The sequence below is a fragment of the Sebastes fasciatus genome, chromosome 9, assembly GCF_043250625.1.
Source record: "Sebastes fasciatus isolate fSebFas1 chromosome 9, fSebFas1.pri, whole genome shotgun sequence".
NCBI lineage: Eukaryota > Metazoa > Chordata > Actinopteri > Perciformes > Sebastidae > Sebastes > Sebastes fasciatus.
Window position 1 is genome coordinate 7,870,861 of NC_133803.1, and position 16,122 is coordinate 7,886,982.

The 16,122-nt window shown below is 43.1% G+C and overlaps 2 protein-coding genes across 2 annotated transcripts; one reads left to right on the top strand and one right to left on the bottom strand.

Annotated features, from left to right (window-relative positions):
- The first annotated feature begins 2,796 nt into the window (after positions 1-2,796).
- gdf10a (growth differentiation factor 10a) lies at positions 2,797-7,467 on the top strand. Its single transcript, XM_074645738.1, has 3 exons — positions 2,797-3,400; positions 5,200-6,311; positions 6,407-7,467. The coding sequence occupies exons 1-3, from the start codon at positions 3,127-3,129 to the stop codon at positions 6,596-6,598; spliced, it is 1,578 nt and encodes a 525-aa protein (XP_074501839.1). The 5' UTR covers positions 2,797-3,126; the 3' UTR covers positions 6,599-7,467.
- A 2,852-nt stretch (positions 7,468-10,319) lies between these two features.
- On the bottom strand, positions 10,320-15,204 carry znf488 (zinc finger protein 488). Its single transcript, XM_074645752.1, has 5 exons — positions 14,978-15,204; positions 14,020-14,239; positions 13,249-13,477; positions 11,841-12,525; positions 10,320-11,272 (listed from the first exon to the last, which is right to left on the bottom strand). The coding sequence occupies exons 1-5, from the start codon at positions 15,187-15,189 to the stop codon at positions 10,879-10,881; spliced, it is 1,740 nt and encodes a 579-aa protein (XP_074501853.1). The 5' UTR covers positions 15,190-15,204; the 3' UTR covers positions 10,320-10,878.
- Between the last annotated feature and the right edge of the window lie 918 nt (positions 15,205-16,122).

Here is a 16,122-nt window from a genome sequence, read left to right on the forward strand (position 1 = left end):
GACCCTTTAATGTAATGCTTCCAAGAAAGAGAAAGCTAAAAAACAATTCAGTGATTTAGGTGGCAGCGGTTTTTGCCCGGGTGTTTGCATAACAGGATCCTAAAAGTCTTAAAACAGCCTTTTAACTGACATTGGCGCTTTCCGCTCGAGCCCCTCCAATCCTGAGTGACCTCTTGTACGTTAGAGTGTGACCTGTTGTTTTGTCCACCCATAAAATATTCCTGAGGTATACACACACAGGCAAGTCACCTACAGCAGCTGTAAACATCCTGGAGGATATACAGCATGAGAACATTTGGCTCAAACTACCCCCTCTTTATTTTTATGAGCACAAGACGTTGCCAGTCAGTCCGTCCCACGTACGTGCACAGCTCTGTTCCTTTTGGACAAACCATGACAGCGTCAGTCACTAGAGAAGATGACCGGCCAATAGTCGATCCATATACCAAATCCCCCGTGCCCACACACAAACATCTATCAGACCCCCACTGCCGAGCTCTGGAACCAGAGAGTCTCACCCAATGCCATGCAAAGGTGTTAAACTAGGAGCGTTTCCAGAACCAACCACCACACGCAGACACACACTAACACGGGCATGTTCATTCCTCACGCTCCCACAGTGAGCTGAGCACAACTCCTGTTTGCTTTGGATTGCCCTACGAGGGGGACCTCCATGTTGAACAAACTATAACACACCGCGGCCCTTTAACACAGCTCTAGTAGTCACATACAGCAGGCTTCACAGTGCAGCGCTGCTGCTGCAGAGATCAATGGGCAGTAGCCACTCACATCACTAATAGATCAGTTATGCAACAATCCACATTGCCTCCAGCTGGTAACTTCTGTTTCATGTCTCTTTCAGCTCGATGGTGTACTGATGCACGCTGTGATTTCTGATTCTAACATCACACTGCTGCGTGTCCACACTTGGCCTGAAAGTGTCTGTTAAGCGTCTGATGTGGCTGTATTCATCAAAATCAAAACGTGTGGGATCTCAGTGTGAGTCTGACTGCTTCCACGTGTGGCTTTGAAGATCCAGTAGCAACATCCCACTTTTGGGGCACTACGAGCTGTCACTTAATACGCCCGCACTTCAGACAAAAAACATTAAAGTCGTACTGAAATGACACGTGTAACCGTAGCCTTAGATTATGCGCCTGGTTGAGATCTCTGGAGAAACATTTACCAGCGGTTTCTCTGTCCTGCTGGGTTGTTTTATCTCATTAGATCACAGTGATGCTGCTGCATGTCCTCACAGTCGTGATGGAGAGAGGAGCATTATTGTAGATAATACCCAACATTAATCTCACACTGCCCTACATATTCAGGGTTAGAGGTCAAAGCCATTTCACGTTGTTGTCCTCACGCTTCATCTTGTATTGGGCTGTCTCCTCCCCAGGACTATTTATTATGACCCTGGTTTCAGATATCACTTTAACTCTCCTCCCTCTGTCCCTGCTCGCACGTATGTTGAGGTATTTCAGTGTAAACTCCTGCATTTTGTTGAATAGATAGTGGCCGGTCTGTGTCTAAAATGCAAAGGTCTCCTTGTTTTTTTCCATGTGCTACTTCAGAGAACCACAACGAGATACTCCCATGCTGTCATAATGACAAGGGGCTTTTAATGGCTTGTTAATGACAGAGAACGACAGCTCACTGTTGGGCAATTATTGTTTGGTTTCCAAAGAAACAACAGTATATCTTTCAATATCTGTTTGTGTCACCAGGGGGTTTAGTTTTACAGAGTGGTCATTCTCAAATGCCACTCTTCATTCTCACAGTGATTTTCAAAGATGACACTTAAACCAAGCGGAAAACAGCATTGCGTGTTCTCAAACAAATAACCACAACGATTAATCATATTTGAGTACAACTACACATGGTATGGGAAAACGGCAAAGCATCCATGAGTTTGTGTGCTCTGACAAAGCCATGCCACTTGAGCAAAACTCCGCTCCTCCGCTATCACACACACACACACACTTTCAAAAAACATCTAGTCCAGATTTAAGACCTGTCGCTGGTGTGGAACGTAGTGAAAGGGAGTATCCTGTGGGGCCCTTGGGGGCCAGAAAAGTACTATGTAGCTCTCTGTATGTGTGCTCGTGCATGTGAGTGTGTGTGAGTAGCGGCAGAGAGTGACCCGAGAGGCCCAGCTAGTTACAGCCTCTCTGCTGGAGACCACCACTTCCCACAAAACAAGCATTGTTGGTACAGGGCTCCAGACACCAGAGACACACACTGGAAACAAGTCGCATGTACACACACGTACAAAAAAATACATACGCACAAGAGAAAATAAAAAACGGGCTTGAAAACGCCAATACACAGAATATAATCACACTATAAGTTACTCCAGCTACGCCACAGCCTCTCACTACAAAACTCGACGGAAACACACACACTCATAAAACTCTGTGCAAAATGCAGATCACTGTCGCTAACAATGGCCCTTGGGTGGTTGGTCAGACTATTATTGTAGGTGTTTCTATGCAAATTATGTGTGACTGAGAGCATGTCAAAAATGGTTACTGGAAATAATGTGGTGAGCTGGAAAAATTGTGAGGTGGAATTACTTTGCCAAAAAGGGGGGAAAAAAGCACAGTGGCTTTTGTCTGACCAGTGCTAAACAAACAAAGTACTGCACTTAAAACACTGTGCCAAAGCCACTGGATCAATGTTATATTGCTCCACCGATGCAAAACATAAGGAAGACATCATCATCATCAACAACATCATCATCAAAGAGAGGAGGAGGAGGGTGTGGGGTCAGCATCATGACCTCCACTTCTGGCTGTGCTGCTCTGCAGAGACCTCGTTGGCTGACAGGAGCAGATACGTCAGCGCCTCTCACCGCTCCAGTATAACCCCCTCAAGCCTCTGGCGCTCACACAGACAGGCAAGTGTAAAAGTAGCAGCTCCAACTGTTGCCCGGACTAAAACCCATTCAGCATCAGTCTGACACACAGAGAGGAGTGAGAGGAGAGGTGGAACTTTTACGCACAGCCTTTTTTTTTTTTAGTCTGGATTGATTTGGCGCCTCTTTAAAGTCCACCTTGGGTCGTTTTGGGACATTTTTCTGCACTGTTTGGATTTGTTGTATTCATTTTTTCATCACTTATATAAATGGCAGCTCTGAGTATGATCTCCTCGCACCTGTTCCTGTTGATGTTGAACTGTTTCCTGGGTGCCGCATCAGTCCGGATCATGACGTCTCATGGGAGCGCACAGGAGGACAGCAGCTTCCTCCAGCCATCATCATCATCATCAGCGGACCCGTTCTCAGATGATCTGGATCAGGACATGGTCTCCCAGCACATGTCCAAACTGTACGAGAAATACAACAGGGGTGCCCGGCTCAGAGAAGGAAACACTGCGAGGAGTTTCCGAGCCAGCCAAGGTGCGTGGACACATTGATTCACATATTCCTTCAGTGCGCAATTGATAGTGTAAGGCGGACTTCTCGCTGCCTTAACTATAAACTTAGTTGTTACTTAATTAAACTACTGTAGGGCTGATGTGGGTAAAGAAAGAGCTTCGTCTGTGCAACAGGATCCACTTTAATGTCTCAACTCAAGCCTATAGGACAATTAAATACCCATAACCAAAAGGTGGCACATCACTTCTTACTCCATATCACTCCGCCAATCCTAATCATCACTCACCTTACAAGCAAGTAAGGTGCGCCAAATTATATAGTTCCAGATCTAACTTAAAGAGCAGAATACAATATGTATACTGTATAAAATAAGTCTTTACAAAAATAAATCTAATCTTACAATAGGTTTCGCAACAATTTAGAGTTCAGCATGGAACCAAAAAAAGCCTGAGCCATTAGTGCAACCAGTAATCCGGCACAAAAATATAAATGTAGTAGTCGGAAAGCTGCCCTGATCCTCTCCATTGATGGTTATTAAAAGTGCAAAGCACTCAGTGGGGCTGCATTGCTCGGCCAGACGCTCCAAATAGGTCGGATTGTTTTGGAACAGTCTGAGAATGCATTGAAATGATTTTGGGATGTGTGTGTTTGTGGCAGCAGCTGTGTGCCCACTTCTGATCAATTAACCGCAGACAGACAGACAGACAAGAATGTATGCGATTCCCTGCAGAGCGATGCGCATCAGCTCCAACACTGTGAAACCTCAGTGGCAAGTTTTACGCGCCGCAAAGGGTCATTGTCGTGGCTCCTGCGTTCCTGTTGTGGCTCCAGGACATGTGTGACTCCACGTCCTGGAGTCAGGGGGGCTTAACGCACAGTCGTTCCTCTCTGTCTGATGCTGTTTTTATAAACACAACTCACAGACATTTATATCCCACATAGTTCTCGGATGGCATATCATAACACGTGTGTATTTTTACTGCAGAGGCTGCAGTGTAATCCAAGGAGGGATGTGAGAGAGTTTTCACAACAATGTTAGATCTGTTAAAACAGTTGATTATGTCTTGGTGTCTGGGCAGACAGTGCTGGCTGTATTAGGCTTAAGGGGGAAGCTTTAAGAGAAACTGAGGTAAGCACTTCCATATGCAGGCTGAATCCGAGGTAATGTATATCTCTTGAGTCAGCCCATACTTCCGCTGAACTCTTACACAATGAACAATAACTCTGCTGTTGAAGTTAATGTTCATCATGAATATGTAGCTCTCTGCTGCTCGACCCCCCTCCACCACCACTGCCAGCCAGCCAGCCAGTCAGATCCCCAGAGTCTGGTTCCTCTTAAGGGCACCTTCTGAACTCCTACCAAGGCATGCAGCCGCCTATACCAGCCGCACAGCTCAGTCATGTAACACAGAACGAGCAGAGGTGTTAAACCGCAGCAGGAGTGCTTTTAGTGCAATTTGATACTAAATTCTTGGTTCCTTTTTCAGGCATTCCTTCTTCTTAGATTACTGTTAAATAACAGTGGAGAAGTGTAAATTCAAATTAGGTACAACTCCTGGTTACTATCATCTAGTTGTGCCAAATATTTCAGCCCATCGGTATGGACCTGTCTGCTCAACAACCAAAGGAACATATAAATCTACTTTTGGCTTATTTAACTTAAATGTTAAACTTTTAGAACATAGACGCACCTGTGAGCTGATTTATCTTTTATGTCAAGCATCAAATCTTGGTTTTACAAACATCATTGTGTGGATTAAAAAAGAAGGTTTAATTGTTCACCTGACTGACTGCCACTGACTGATTGATTGTCTTTACAGACTCTTCTGACTACAGGACGGTGTACAGACTAAACCTTACGACCCTCCAGGACTCAGAGGTCATCCTGTCCGCCACATTCCACTTCCTGCTCGATCGGCGCCCTCATCAAAAACCCTGGTTCTGTAAACGCTTCAAAAGCCCGTCCTGTCGCTCCTCGGCCGTCCACCCGCCTCCGTCCGTCAGCCTGCTCCTTCGCTCTGTCTCCTCCGGGTCAGAGGTCAGATCTGGGTCAACGGGGTCGCTCCTAGGCAATGTGACCTTCCACCCCCACAGGAGAGGGGTGTGGCAGATGAAAGATGTGACCCAGGTCATAAAGGAGGCACGAGACAAGGGTCATCTCCTGGTGTCAGTAGAGCTGGACCTAGGGCAGCAGTACCAGAGGAAAGCAGAGGGGGCGCTGTCTGGAGGCAGCCTGCCCTACCTGCTACTGTACGCTAATGACCAAGCCTTGGCAGAGCCCAACAGCGTGGCGGCAAGCCTTCAGAGATATGACCCGTTCAACGAGCCCTCACATTCCTCTCACAGACCCAACTCCTCACCGGAGTCGAATGGACGCGAGAGAAGGGAAGCAACTCTGATCTTTGACCCCATAGAGAACAATGAGCTGCCCGAGGTGGACTACAGGCCTGATGGCTACAGGAAGGATGACCTCTGGGAGAGCACTTGGTACCTGGCACTCAAACCGAAATCAGGTAGGAAGGAAAAGAAGAGAAAGAGCCAGGAGGAAGAAGGAGTGGAGCAGAAAGAAGAATCGTGGGTTCTCAAAGAAGGAGAAAGAACATCACAGGGGCTCAAACCTGATGACTCAACCGAGAAAAAACTCAAAGACAGTCGCGTGCTGACGACCAACGATGGACGAAAACATGAGCGGAGGAATGAGGGAAAAAAGCACAAGGGGAGCGCTAACTCTCAGTCACCCGTTCTGCATTTTGATGAACAAACAATGCGTAAGGCCAGAAGGAGGCAGTGGGCCGACACCCAGCACAGAGGCTGCTCCAGGAGGAACCTCCGAGTGGATTTCGCAGACATTGGCTGGAGCGAGTGGGTCATCGCACCCAAGGCCTTTGATGCCTACTACTGCGCTGGCACATGTGGCTTCCCCATGCCCAAGGTAGGAGCACAAACGGCATTACCAAGTTATATTTAGCAAGTGTGTTGTTCTTTTCCCTTTTATTGATTTTCTCTCTTCCTCTCAAACTCTCCCAGGTGGCGAGGCCGTCTAACCACGCCACCATCCAGAGCATAGTCCGAGCCGTCGGGATCATCCCCGGAGTTCCCGAGCCCTGCTGCGTCCCAGAGAAGATGAGTCCTCTGGCTGTGCTCTACCAGGATGAATGCAGGAATCCAGTGCTCAAGGTTTACCCCAACATGTCCGTCCAGTCCTGCTCCTGCAGATAGGGAGGGGAGGTCAACGGGGGGGCAGAGGACAAAACAGGGTGAACGTGGAGAGACTAATGGAGACAGAACCATACCTCTGTTTGTCAAGTGGTTTCCTGATCCGGAGAAACAAAGTCACTTTGGCCGTCGTTATTCCTCGAGGAACATAGGCTGTAGAGAAATCACTTCCATCTCTTCTGTCCCGCGGCAGCAGACTTGAAGAGACACATTGTCTGGCGTCGGCCTCGGCAAGAGGAGCAGAGTCACACGTGTAAAGTCAGGGCTCCACATGTCCAAGAAGCTCAGTTGTTTTGATTCTGTGTTTGAGATAATACTGAGGATTTCATTTCCTCTTTTATCTCAGAATGTACTTTGCTTTTCAAACAGCTCACCGTGACTTTGCGTTCATGTTTTCTTTGGACACAAAGGCTATAAATAAAAGACTTTATCGATGTGTCATCGGGCAGCTCACACACAGTCACACACAGATGACAGATTATGAAACGTATTTTTACATACAGCTGTTGTTAATTTGAAACAAATCACAAGCCACATTGTACATACATGCAACGTTCATCTGTTTGCAAGAATGGGAGGTTATTGTACATTCTTGCCGTGTGTATCTTAAAAAGGAAATATCCAATGGATCGTAGAGAGCATCTGGAATTCATTTGCACCCACCAACCCCCTCATAACACTTCAAGAATGTTATAATGAAACCAGAAATATTTTTCTATTTTTGAATGTGAAACTTGGTTAAAAATAACGTGTCATGGTTACTAGGTTATGTATTACTATATTTTAGATGAGATGTTTGTTTTGTACATGTGTATTGTTTAAATTATGAAAAGGTAGCCTTCTATAAATTAGAATAAAAAAAACTAATTTAATCCAATGCTCTTGCTGGAATATTATTGTTTCATACACTTTGTGTTATTCTTGGTCATTACTGCGTGTAACGTTTGATTCCTGGGGGGGGAATTTTTTTTTTTTGTGAAAACAATCCTAAAAGGGCACCACTGTTCCAAAATAACTTCACACAAAAGCAGGAAAGGTTCCACTCAGAGATAGCCAACATTCCCCTAAAGCCCCTTGAACCCGTTATTACCCCACACCAAAGGCTCAGACGCCTGTTGTCCGGCAAATAATGTGGCCGATGCAGCTGCCGTGGATTAATGGTTGACGGAGGAAGCAGGCACGCCACCTATTAGGACGTCAGCCACTTGAACTTCAAAACGCAGTCCCCATTTCTATCCCTCCATTCAAACGCAGAACATTTCCAAGCGCAGGATGTTCTCCTCAATAGCCTTTTTTTTTTTTTTAAAACAGATGGTTGCAGACAGATTATGTCAACTGCTTGTCACTTTTATTCATAAGAGGAAGAAGGTGGCCCATGTGGTTCCCAAACAGTGTGACAAACTGACAGTGAAATGACAGAGAGAGCCTTTTGATTATTAACTCGTTACTCTGCGGTGGTTCTGCCTTGAGCCTGGAAAAAGTTGGCACAGAGGACCACATCTGTTAGCAACAACAGCTCTGAAGCTTCAGACTGGACAGTGATTTTGTCTCAAAGACAGAGACGTTTCATAACCACGGGGTGGAAAGGAACACAAGATTGAGCCCGTATACTGTTTATTGCGGATGAGAATAATGCTATAAATCTTTTGGCTTGCCTTTGAGCGTGGAGTCACCTGTTATCATCCTTAAAAACTAATCGTGCCACCCTTCCTGTCTGAATTACTTTGTCCATTAGATATACAGAGACTATAAAAAGTGTTCACCCTCTTTGGAAGTTGTTGTGTTTTCTTGTCTTACAGCAAAGAATCAAAGGTGTTTTGATGTGGCTTTTTTCACACTGACCAACAGAAGAAGATCCTTTAATGTCCAAGTGAAAACAGATCCATGTGATGTTGACTCAACAACATCTGGATTAACTAATTATGTGACTTCTAAAACCAACTGGCTGCACCAGACAGTGATGATTTAGGTGTTTCTTTTTACTTTTGCAAACATTTATTTTATATTTGTAATTAATTTAGATCACTTTGTAGGGATCTGTTTTCACTTTGACTAAAATAGAGTTTTTTTTCTGTTGATCCATGTCAAAAAAGCCACAATAAATCCCATTGGATTCAATGTTGTGCGACAATAAAACATGAAAACTTCAAACCAGTAAGTATTAAATAAAATCGTCTTATCTTATCGTTTTAGCTTGGTAATAAAAGTTGAGCATTCACTGACAAAGTGTGCTGCTGTTTTACTCTAACATTATGATGATGATAAGCAGTAAAGACATTATCTTTAATCCATATTTACAGAGAGAGACAGATGATGGGAGACAGAAATGTCTGAAATACTAAATGCATGATTCAGTTTTCTCCATTTTGAACAAGTGGAAATGTTCAGCAACTAAAACCTTTGTACAAACGCACTCTTTATGGCGTCTAACCTCCATGTAAATTATGATGATGACCGTTAATGAGGGTTATTATAAATCATGTTTACATTAATAGATGTTTTAGCTTCAGGAGTAGGCCGGCCCGATTGTAATGAACACATCCAGGTTCATTTTTTTCCTCATTTCCTGACTGATCCCTTTTACAGTCCGGACCCACAGTCTGCCGTTACAAAGTGAACCCCATGTCAACCGCAATCACAGTCACAGGAGAGCACTCACAATGGTCAATTCCAGCAGAGAAAACCACAGCAGTCTAGGCTCGCATTCAGAGCCCATGCCACATGCCTAAAAGCCAGAACCGAACGAGGCAAGTGGGGAACCAAGAACAATATTTGTTTTTCCACATGATGACTGTTCAATTAAAGGAGAGCAATACAGCCATTATTAGACAACAGAGGATTTTCTGTGTCTGGGCTGAAATGGCTTTTTCCTCACATGGATACTGAGAGCTAATAGTTCTGTTCATTAGGATGTAGCTTTAATAGAGACTGTGTCTCTTAATCACCCGTTCAATCATGTGGAGCACTGGCTATTTTATTTTAAAAATCTGATTTTTTCCAAATAACTTTTAGAACTTTTATTTAGCCAATTTGTGCATTTTAGTCTGGAAACAAATACTATTTGGGTTTAAGATAAGTGGTATGAACATGTTATTTGTTCTGGGTGTTTTTTCACATCTTGTGTAGGTTTCAGTCCCCAACATAAAACAAATCATCAGTTTGTGGTGTGAAGAGACTGGAGGATAAACTCTGTTACTCAAATAAAAGTAGATAACAGCAGCATGGGCGGCTTTACATCCCCACTTATATGTTACAGAGTGACTGAACTTGGCCGAGGCATGACTTTCCCATGAACTTCATGCCTTCTTGCCGGCTCATTTACCTGCAACAGAGACGGCTATTTATGTCCATCTGTCGGCAGCCTGACCTGAATGGGACGTCAGCCTCTCGCTGTGGGTGGAGAAACATAAAAATCACAAATTCAAAGGGTTATGTGGACTCCATCCAGGTCTCTAGATTAATGATAAGCATGAAACTTGGTTTCATTTTGGAGTGACAGCCTGGAAATCAGCCTCTTATTGTTTTCAGCTCTTTTTTTTTTGTTCAAATAGCATGCAGAAATGTTGGGTGAAACATCTCAAATGACATGCAGATATTGTATTGATGCATCTTTTAAACAACAGTTTTGTCTCATATTGTCAAGTAGTGATGAGACCCATTGGGTCATACACTAGTATTGTTTTTACACTGATATCATTCAGGACAGGCTCTTCACAAAGCAAACATATTTATAGATGTTCTTCATATTGAATCAGCTACAGGGGAAAAGAGAAAAGTTGGTCTCAGTCGCCGCCTGTTGGAGCAGACACAAAACTGACATAATGGTGGAACAAAAACACTCAACACGTCTGTTTCATTTTCATCATTTTAGATTTCCAAACCGAATGTGCAAACACACTCAATCCACATCTCTTGTACAAACCAGAGCAGAGAAAAGCTGATGAATAAGAGGATTGTTTATGACAATCATGAGCTGTCCTCCATATTATCTCTCTCCGTCTTTCTTCCCTCCTGAGTTCCATAAGGCACAAAAGTAACCATCAACCTAACACACACAGTCAGCAGAGCTAAAAGGACAGACAACAAACTGCAGTGAGATCAGCTTTACACGTACCTCTATCGTCATCTAGTGGACGGTGGCCACGTGTGTCCAGTTTTTGCTATTTTCTTTACAGCTATACCTACATTCACTGTTACGCATCAAAGTCTCGTCTAAACCTGTTAAATACGAGCATCATTTAGGGAAATAAATAGCTGAAGCTTTTTTTTTGTCCCATCTTGTCTCAGTTGTGAGAAGTCATGTGTCTGGACAGGTGGTGCCTCTCCCGGAAATACTCGTGGCAGATCGGACAGGTGAGTTTCTCCTCCCTCCTCCTCCTCACGTGGGACTCCTGTGCGAACTCCTTCTTGTGGTGCGAGCGCATGTGGAACACGAGGTCAGAGGTCATGCGGAAGGACAGGTTGCATTTGGCGCACCAGTTCTGCACCGACACCCCGAACGAGGTGAAGGTCGGTGGGAGGATGGTGAGAGAGGATGAGGGTGCGGTAGTGTGCAGCTGGACGCCAATGCTCCTGGACCAGTGTTGCGGTGCGTAATGGAAAGCGTTGTTCAATGCGGGCACAGTGTGTAAATCAGAGCTCAGGATGTTGGACGCCATCAGGTTGTTGTATCCCACACTGTAAAAAAAAACATTTTCTTTTACATTTTTTTTCAAGAAATTTTACATTTTTTTGTCTGTATTTCAAAATGACAGAAAAAAAGTAAAAATGACATGTTTCATTTGTGATTTATATGTAAATGGTCTTAGATTTACAGTATTTATTGTAATCACAATCGTAATTATCTGTCTTTAAGCTTTTCTTGATCATTTTTAAAGATAATTACTCTGTTTTTTAGAGGTTTATGACTCTATTTTAACAATTAATTTATGTTAGAAGAAAAGGATTTCATGGAATTCTAAAAATATTTCTTGTGAAAAATACAGATTTTTTTTGCAAAACTTCTGAGTTAATGTAAATTTGGGCTTTTGCAACATAAAATTACATGTTTCATTTGTGATGTATATGTAAATGGTCTTAGATTTACGGTGTATGACTATTCTAACAATAAATATATGTTAAAAGTGAAATATTTCTTGTAAAATTACAGTAATAAAGGCTAATTATATAAAGATAATTACTATTTATTATTTTACACTTTTTTATTATTTATTTTACACTTTTTTTTTTACAATGCAGAACAGACCTGGAGGTGAAGCGGTCTGTCATCTCCTCTAAGCGGCTAGATGGGGCTGTTGGAGAGCTGCTCAGATGAACCTGGGGGTCAACAGGAGAACTTCTTTTACTCGGTTTACAGAAAGCACTTCTCTGCTCTCCTCGACTGCTGGACAGGACCAGAGAAAACGCACTGCTGCTGCTTCCTGAGTGAACACCTGAGTGAACACCTGCCTCCGGCCGCGCGTCCACCTCTCCGTCGCGCGTAAAAGCATCACTCTTACATCCCAAATGATCCGGTTTGATCTTATCAGCTTTCAGTTTCCCCGCAGAGGAAGACGCATCTCCTGCTGCCTGCTGCTGGTCGTAACCCTTATTATTGATCAGAGGTGTGATATTGTCATCGTTGGAGATATTCGTTTTTTCCAACAGAACCGTTTTCCGTCCTCTGGGATGAAGAGTTTCCTCGTATTTCCTTCTCTTGGGGAAAATCTCTGCGTCCTCGTTGTTGCCAGATTTCTTGTGTTCCAAATCTCTGGCGATGTTGTGGAAATCTGTCACTCCTCGGTGTTGCCTCTTTATTTCCACGTGCTTGTTGTGCTCGTAGATCTCGCGGCTCCAGGTGTCAGTCTTGACTTGAGTACACAGGAACCGGCAGTGAGCCAGGAAAGGGTACTCGTTCTTGAAGACCTGGTGACATCTAACACATTTGAACTCTGAAAGAAAGACAAAAAAATCTCACGATGTGATATATAGATAAATGCACATATAACAAATAATTTAAGATAAATTTACATCCTCATAGAAGTCAAACATTATGGTACATACTGCAATAAAACAGTCAATATGCTGCTTTTTAAAGGTCCCATATTATAAAAATTTATAATTTATATATTTTATTTCTTTTATTATAAAGCAGGCTTAAGTCCTATATAAATACTGTGAAAGTATGGAAACGCTCAATCCACAGGGAAATACACACAGCCCGTATTCAGAAACTCTGCATTTGAAACAAGCTGTCAGGATTTCTGCCCATTCCTGATGTCACGAATATACAATATTTAGAGCCTTTACACAGATTTAAACGTAAACATTCTAAATGTGTCCCAGTTTATTCCTGGTTGCAGTGTGTATGTGAATGTCATCAGCTAACAGGAAGTACACAAGGACCCAAGCTGTTGCCTAGCAACACAATTCTGTTGCAGTTCCGTCAACGGAGCAATTCAGACAGAGAGGTATATTCAGGCCGACAGTATGAGGAAAATAAAGTTGTTTTTTTACATTAAAGCATGTAAACATGTTCTAGTAGAAACACAAAATACAAGTATGAACCTGAAAATGAGCATGATATGGGACCTTTAAATGAGAAAATGCTCAGGGTGCTGAGGGGCTTTATATTTAAAGCCCATGTCTAAGGCACTAACAGAGCTCTGCCTCACCTTCACCTGATCCTCTGGTGGTGTCTGTGAAGCCCAGTAGGTGAGACAGCTCCTGGTCGTACCACACCAGCAGCTCTTCCTCCTGCTGGATGTCCCGGATGGTCCTCACATACAGCTGACCTGCCTTCAGAAAGGCCTCTGTGTTCTGCTCCTCTCCATTACGCGCAGCCTGCACGAGCCGCAGCCAGGACAGCACCAGCGCAGAGTTACGCATGGCCTCGGGGTCCACCTGTTGACACCAACACATATTTTAATTTACATCTTTCCTACAAGCTTGAAATCCCTAAAAACATAATCAAAGATGAAATTGTTTATCAGCAGGTGACAATCGGTCTAAATTATTTATTTCACGTTTTTGAACCCCAGTCCCTTTAATACCCAAGACAGCAGAATCAGAATCAGAATCGTGTTTATTGCCAGGTGTAAGAGGTATACACTAGGAATTTGCTTTGGTTTTGTTGGTGCAAGTAAACAGTATTATTATACAAAAGAATAGATAAAAACGTTAGAATAAAATAAGAATAAAAAAATAGAATTTCTACCAATATACAATATACTAAATAAGCTATAAACAAAAATAAATATGATATGAACAGCAGCTTCATGACAAACAAAATAAATAGTAAGTAAATTCAGGCAAAATTAAAATAAGGAATAAATGGTCTGAATTCACCATGCAGGCGCGTTATCTAATAACTATCTAAAACAAAGCTGTTCAGAGACAGAAGGTCAAATGTCCATGTTGCATGACAACTGTACAGTCCAACTCACCCTGAACACGTAGGATTTGTTTCTCTTGTCGCAGGATTTCTGCGCTATGAAGGCGATGGTGTCGTAGAAAGTGTTTTGGAGCAGGCATGGACCGAAGCACGTGCCTGCAGGGATGCTGCGCGTAACGACCACGCTCGTGTAGAGGTCCGCTGGATGCTGGAGGACTTTACTGTCACCGGTCCACATGGACCGAGGCAGGAAAGAGTGATCCATCATTAAACTGTAATAAAACACAACATTAGTGAAAGAGCAGGTATAAACAATATATAGGCTTCAAGGGTTTAGTTATTATTATTACAAGATGAAGATACAATCACGAGGCCTATAGCTCATAGTCTTTAATAGAATTAGACTCAAATCATGAGAACTGTAATTTTGTAATTATTTGTGTTAGTCAAACAAAATATAGAGGAACAACAGAGTTATATGAGATCAAATCTAGGTTGTAGTGGTCTGACGTGCCCTTAGTGCCGATTTGGATTCAGATGCTCTCATCCCATGCTGGATTGTCGATATTAGAAAAATAATGTATACAACTGTATTTTACTGGTTTTCTACTAAAATGAAGCAGCCCAAATGTGAAGCAGACGCAGCCAGTGTCGAGGCAAAATGCTTTCTAACGTCCTTTGTCTCAGTTTTTCACTCGGTTTCTCCTTTTGTCTACCCATCTGCCGTGAAGCCCAACTGCCTCCTCTTCTGCTGCTGCAGGACAACTTCAATGTGTCTTTTTTTCCTAATTTATCAACAATATGAACGCAGGAAGATTTTGTGAGTATTGATTTATCTCCCTCTCAGGTCAATCAATACTCTTTATAGGGTTTTTATCTTTGGACATGTTGACAGTTGACCGTCCAGCATCATAACACAACGATCTGGTGCCAGTCTAAAAAATAATGCCATTTGAGAGAAAGATCCCTGTGAAGAAAACAGACATTACTAGTGTTGCATGTGGACTCACCCGCTGGACATGGAGGAGGACGTTTGTGCCGTGATGATGGAGGCAGCAAGTTGCAGCAGGTGCAGCAGCAGCGGAGCTCCGTAAAGATGCTCTCTCTCTCTCTCTCGGTACTTCTCCGACTGAATCGCCCTCCGTCCTGTCCTCTCCTCTCCTCTCCTCTCTTCTTCACTCCCACTTATCCCCTTCACAGAGCGCACTGAAGCGTGGCGCATTGATATAACCGCGTGCGCGCTCTCGCACACACATACACGCGCGCACATGCCTTGAATTTTAGTCCCTTTGGCAAATTGTCCCTGGTTCTGATTTACAGTCCTTTTTAGTGAAGAAGAGAGACACAAGAGAGAACTACAGTGATAATTAGAACAATAATGGACATTATGGGGTCTTTATTATAGGGTTGTTCTTCCAATACAGCTGACTGATACTGTGTACCACATGTGAACAAGAGTGACATGTTTTTAGACAGTGTGAAACGTTTTAATTCTAATGTCCCCCATGTCTTTACTGCGTATACATGATGCAATTTGAGCAAGGGCGCCTAAATGTCCTAAAACCATGATCCTAGAGGACCACAGACAGACAGACAGACAGCTTTATTTATCCCCGAAGGGCAATTTAGTTTCTGCAGTCCACCGAGACATATACACATTCATACTGCACAATTATCAATGACAGAGGGAACACAGTAGGTGGCATATGGGGAGGTGCAGATCAATAAAAGTACAAGAATAAAAATATTCGCAATAAAAAAACAATAAATACAAGAATAAAAACAAGACGAGATAAAAAGAATAAAGGAATAAATAGAATAAATGCCAAGAGTATTGCACATTGCAAATTACATTCAAGGAATGTACCTAATTGCAAACCCGGACAACCATTATATGGTTAGTGCAAAATCCTGCACAATAAGACCTCACACAAGCATGTGCCAGCCTGACATTGTTCAGATAGAAATCAATCATTATAATGTGTGCATGAAGCTATTCTGACATCTTATTGTCTCGTGGTTTTTAAAAAGTCACTCCACTATTTGTGTTTTGCGCAACAGATATTCAGACTCTATACACGCTATGTGGGATTCGTTGTTGGTCTCATTTCTGGAAACAATAAGTCCAGCTATACACGAGAGTCACACCGAGTGG

Coding starts and splice junctions, on each gene's coding strand:
- znf488 (XM_074645752.1), bottom strand. CDS start 15,189: ATGCGCCACGCTTCAGTGCGCTCTGTGAAGGGGATAAGTGGGAGTGAA. Junction 12,526..13,248: donor CACCAGAGGATCAGGTGAAG/GTGAGGCAGAGC, acceptor TCTTTCTTTCAG/AGTTCAAATGTGTTAGATGT. Junction 11,273..11,840: donor ACAGACCGCTTCACCTCCAG/GTCTGTTCTGCA, acceptor TTTTTTTTACAG/TGTGGGATACAACAACCTGA.
- gdf10a (XM_074645738.1), top strand. CDS start 3,127: ATGGCAGCTCTGAGTATGATCTCCTCGCACCTGTTCCTGTTGATGTTG. Junction 3,401..5,199: donor GAGTTTCCGAGCCAGCCAAG/GTGCGTGGACAC, acceptor TTGTCTTTACAG/ACTCTTCTGACTACAGGACG. Junction 6,312..6,406: donor GTGGCTTCCCCATGCCCAAG/GTAGGAGCACAA, acceptor AAACTCTCCCAG/GTGGCGAGGCCGTCTAACCA.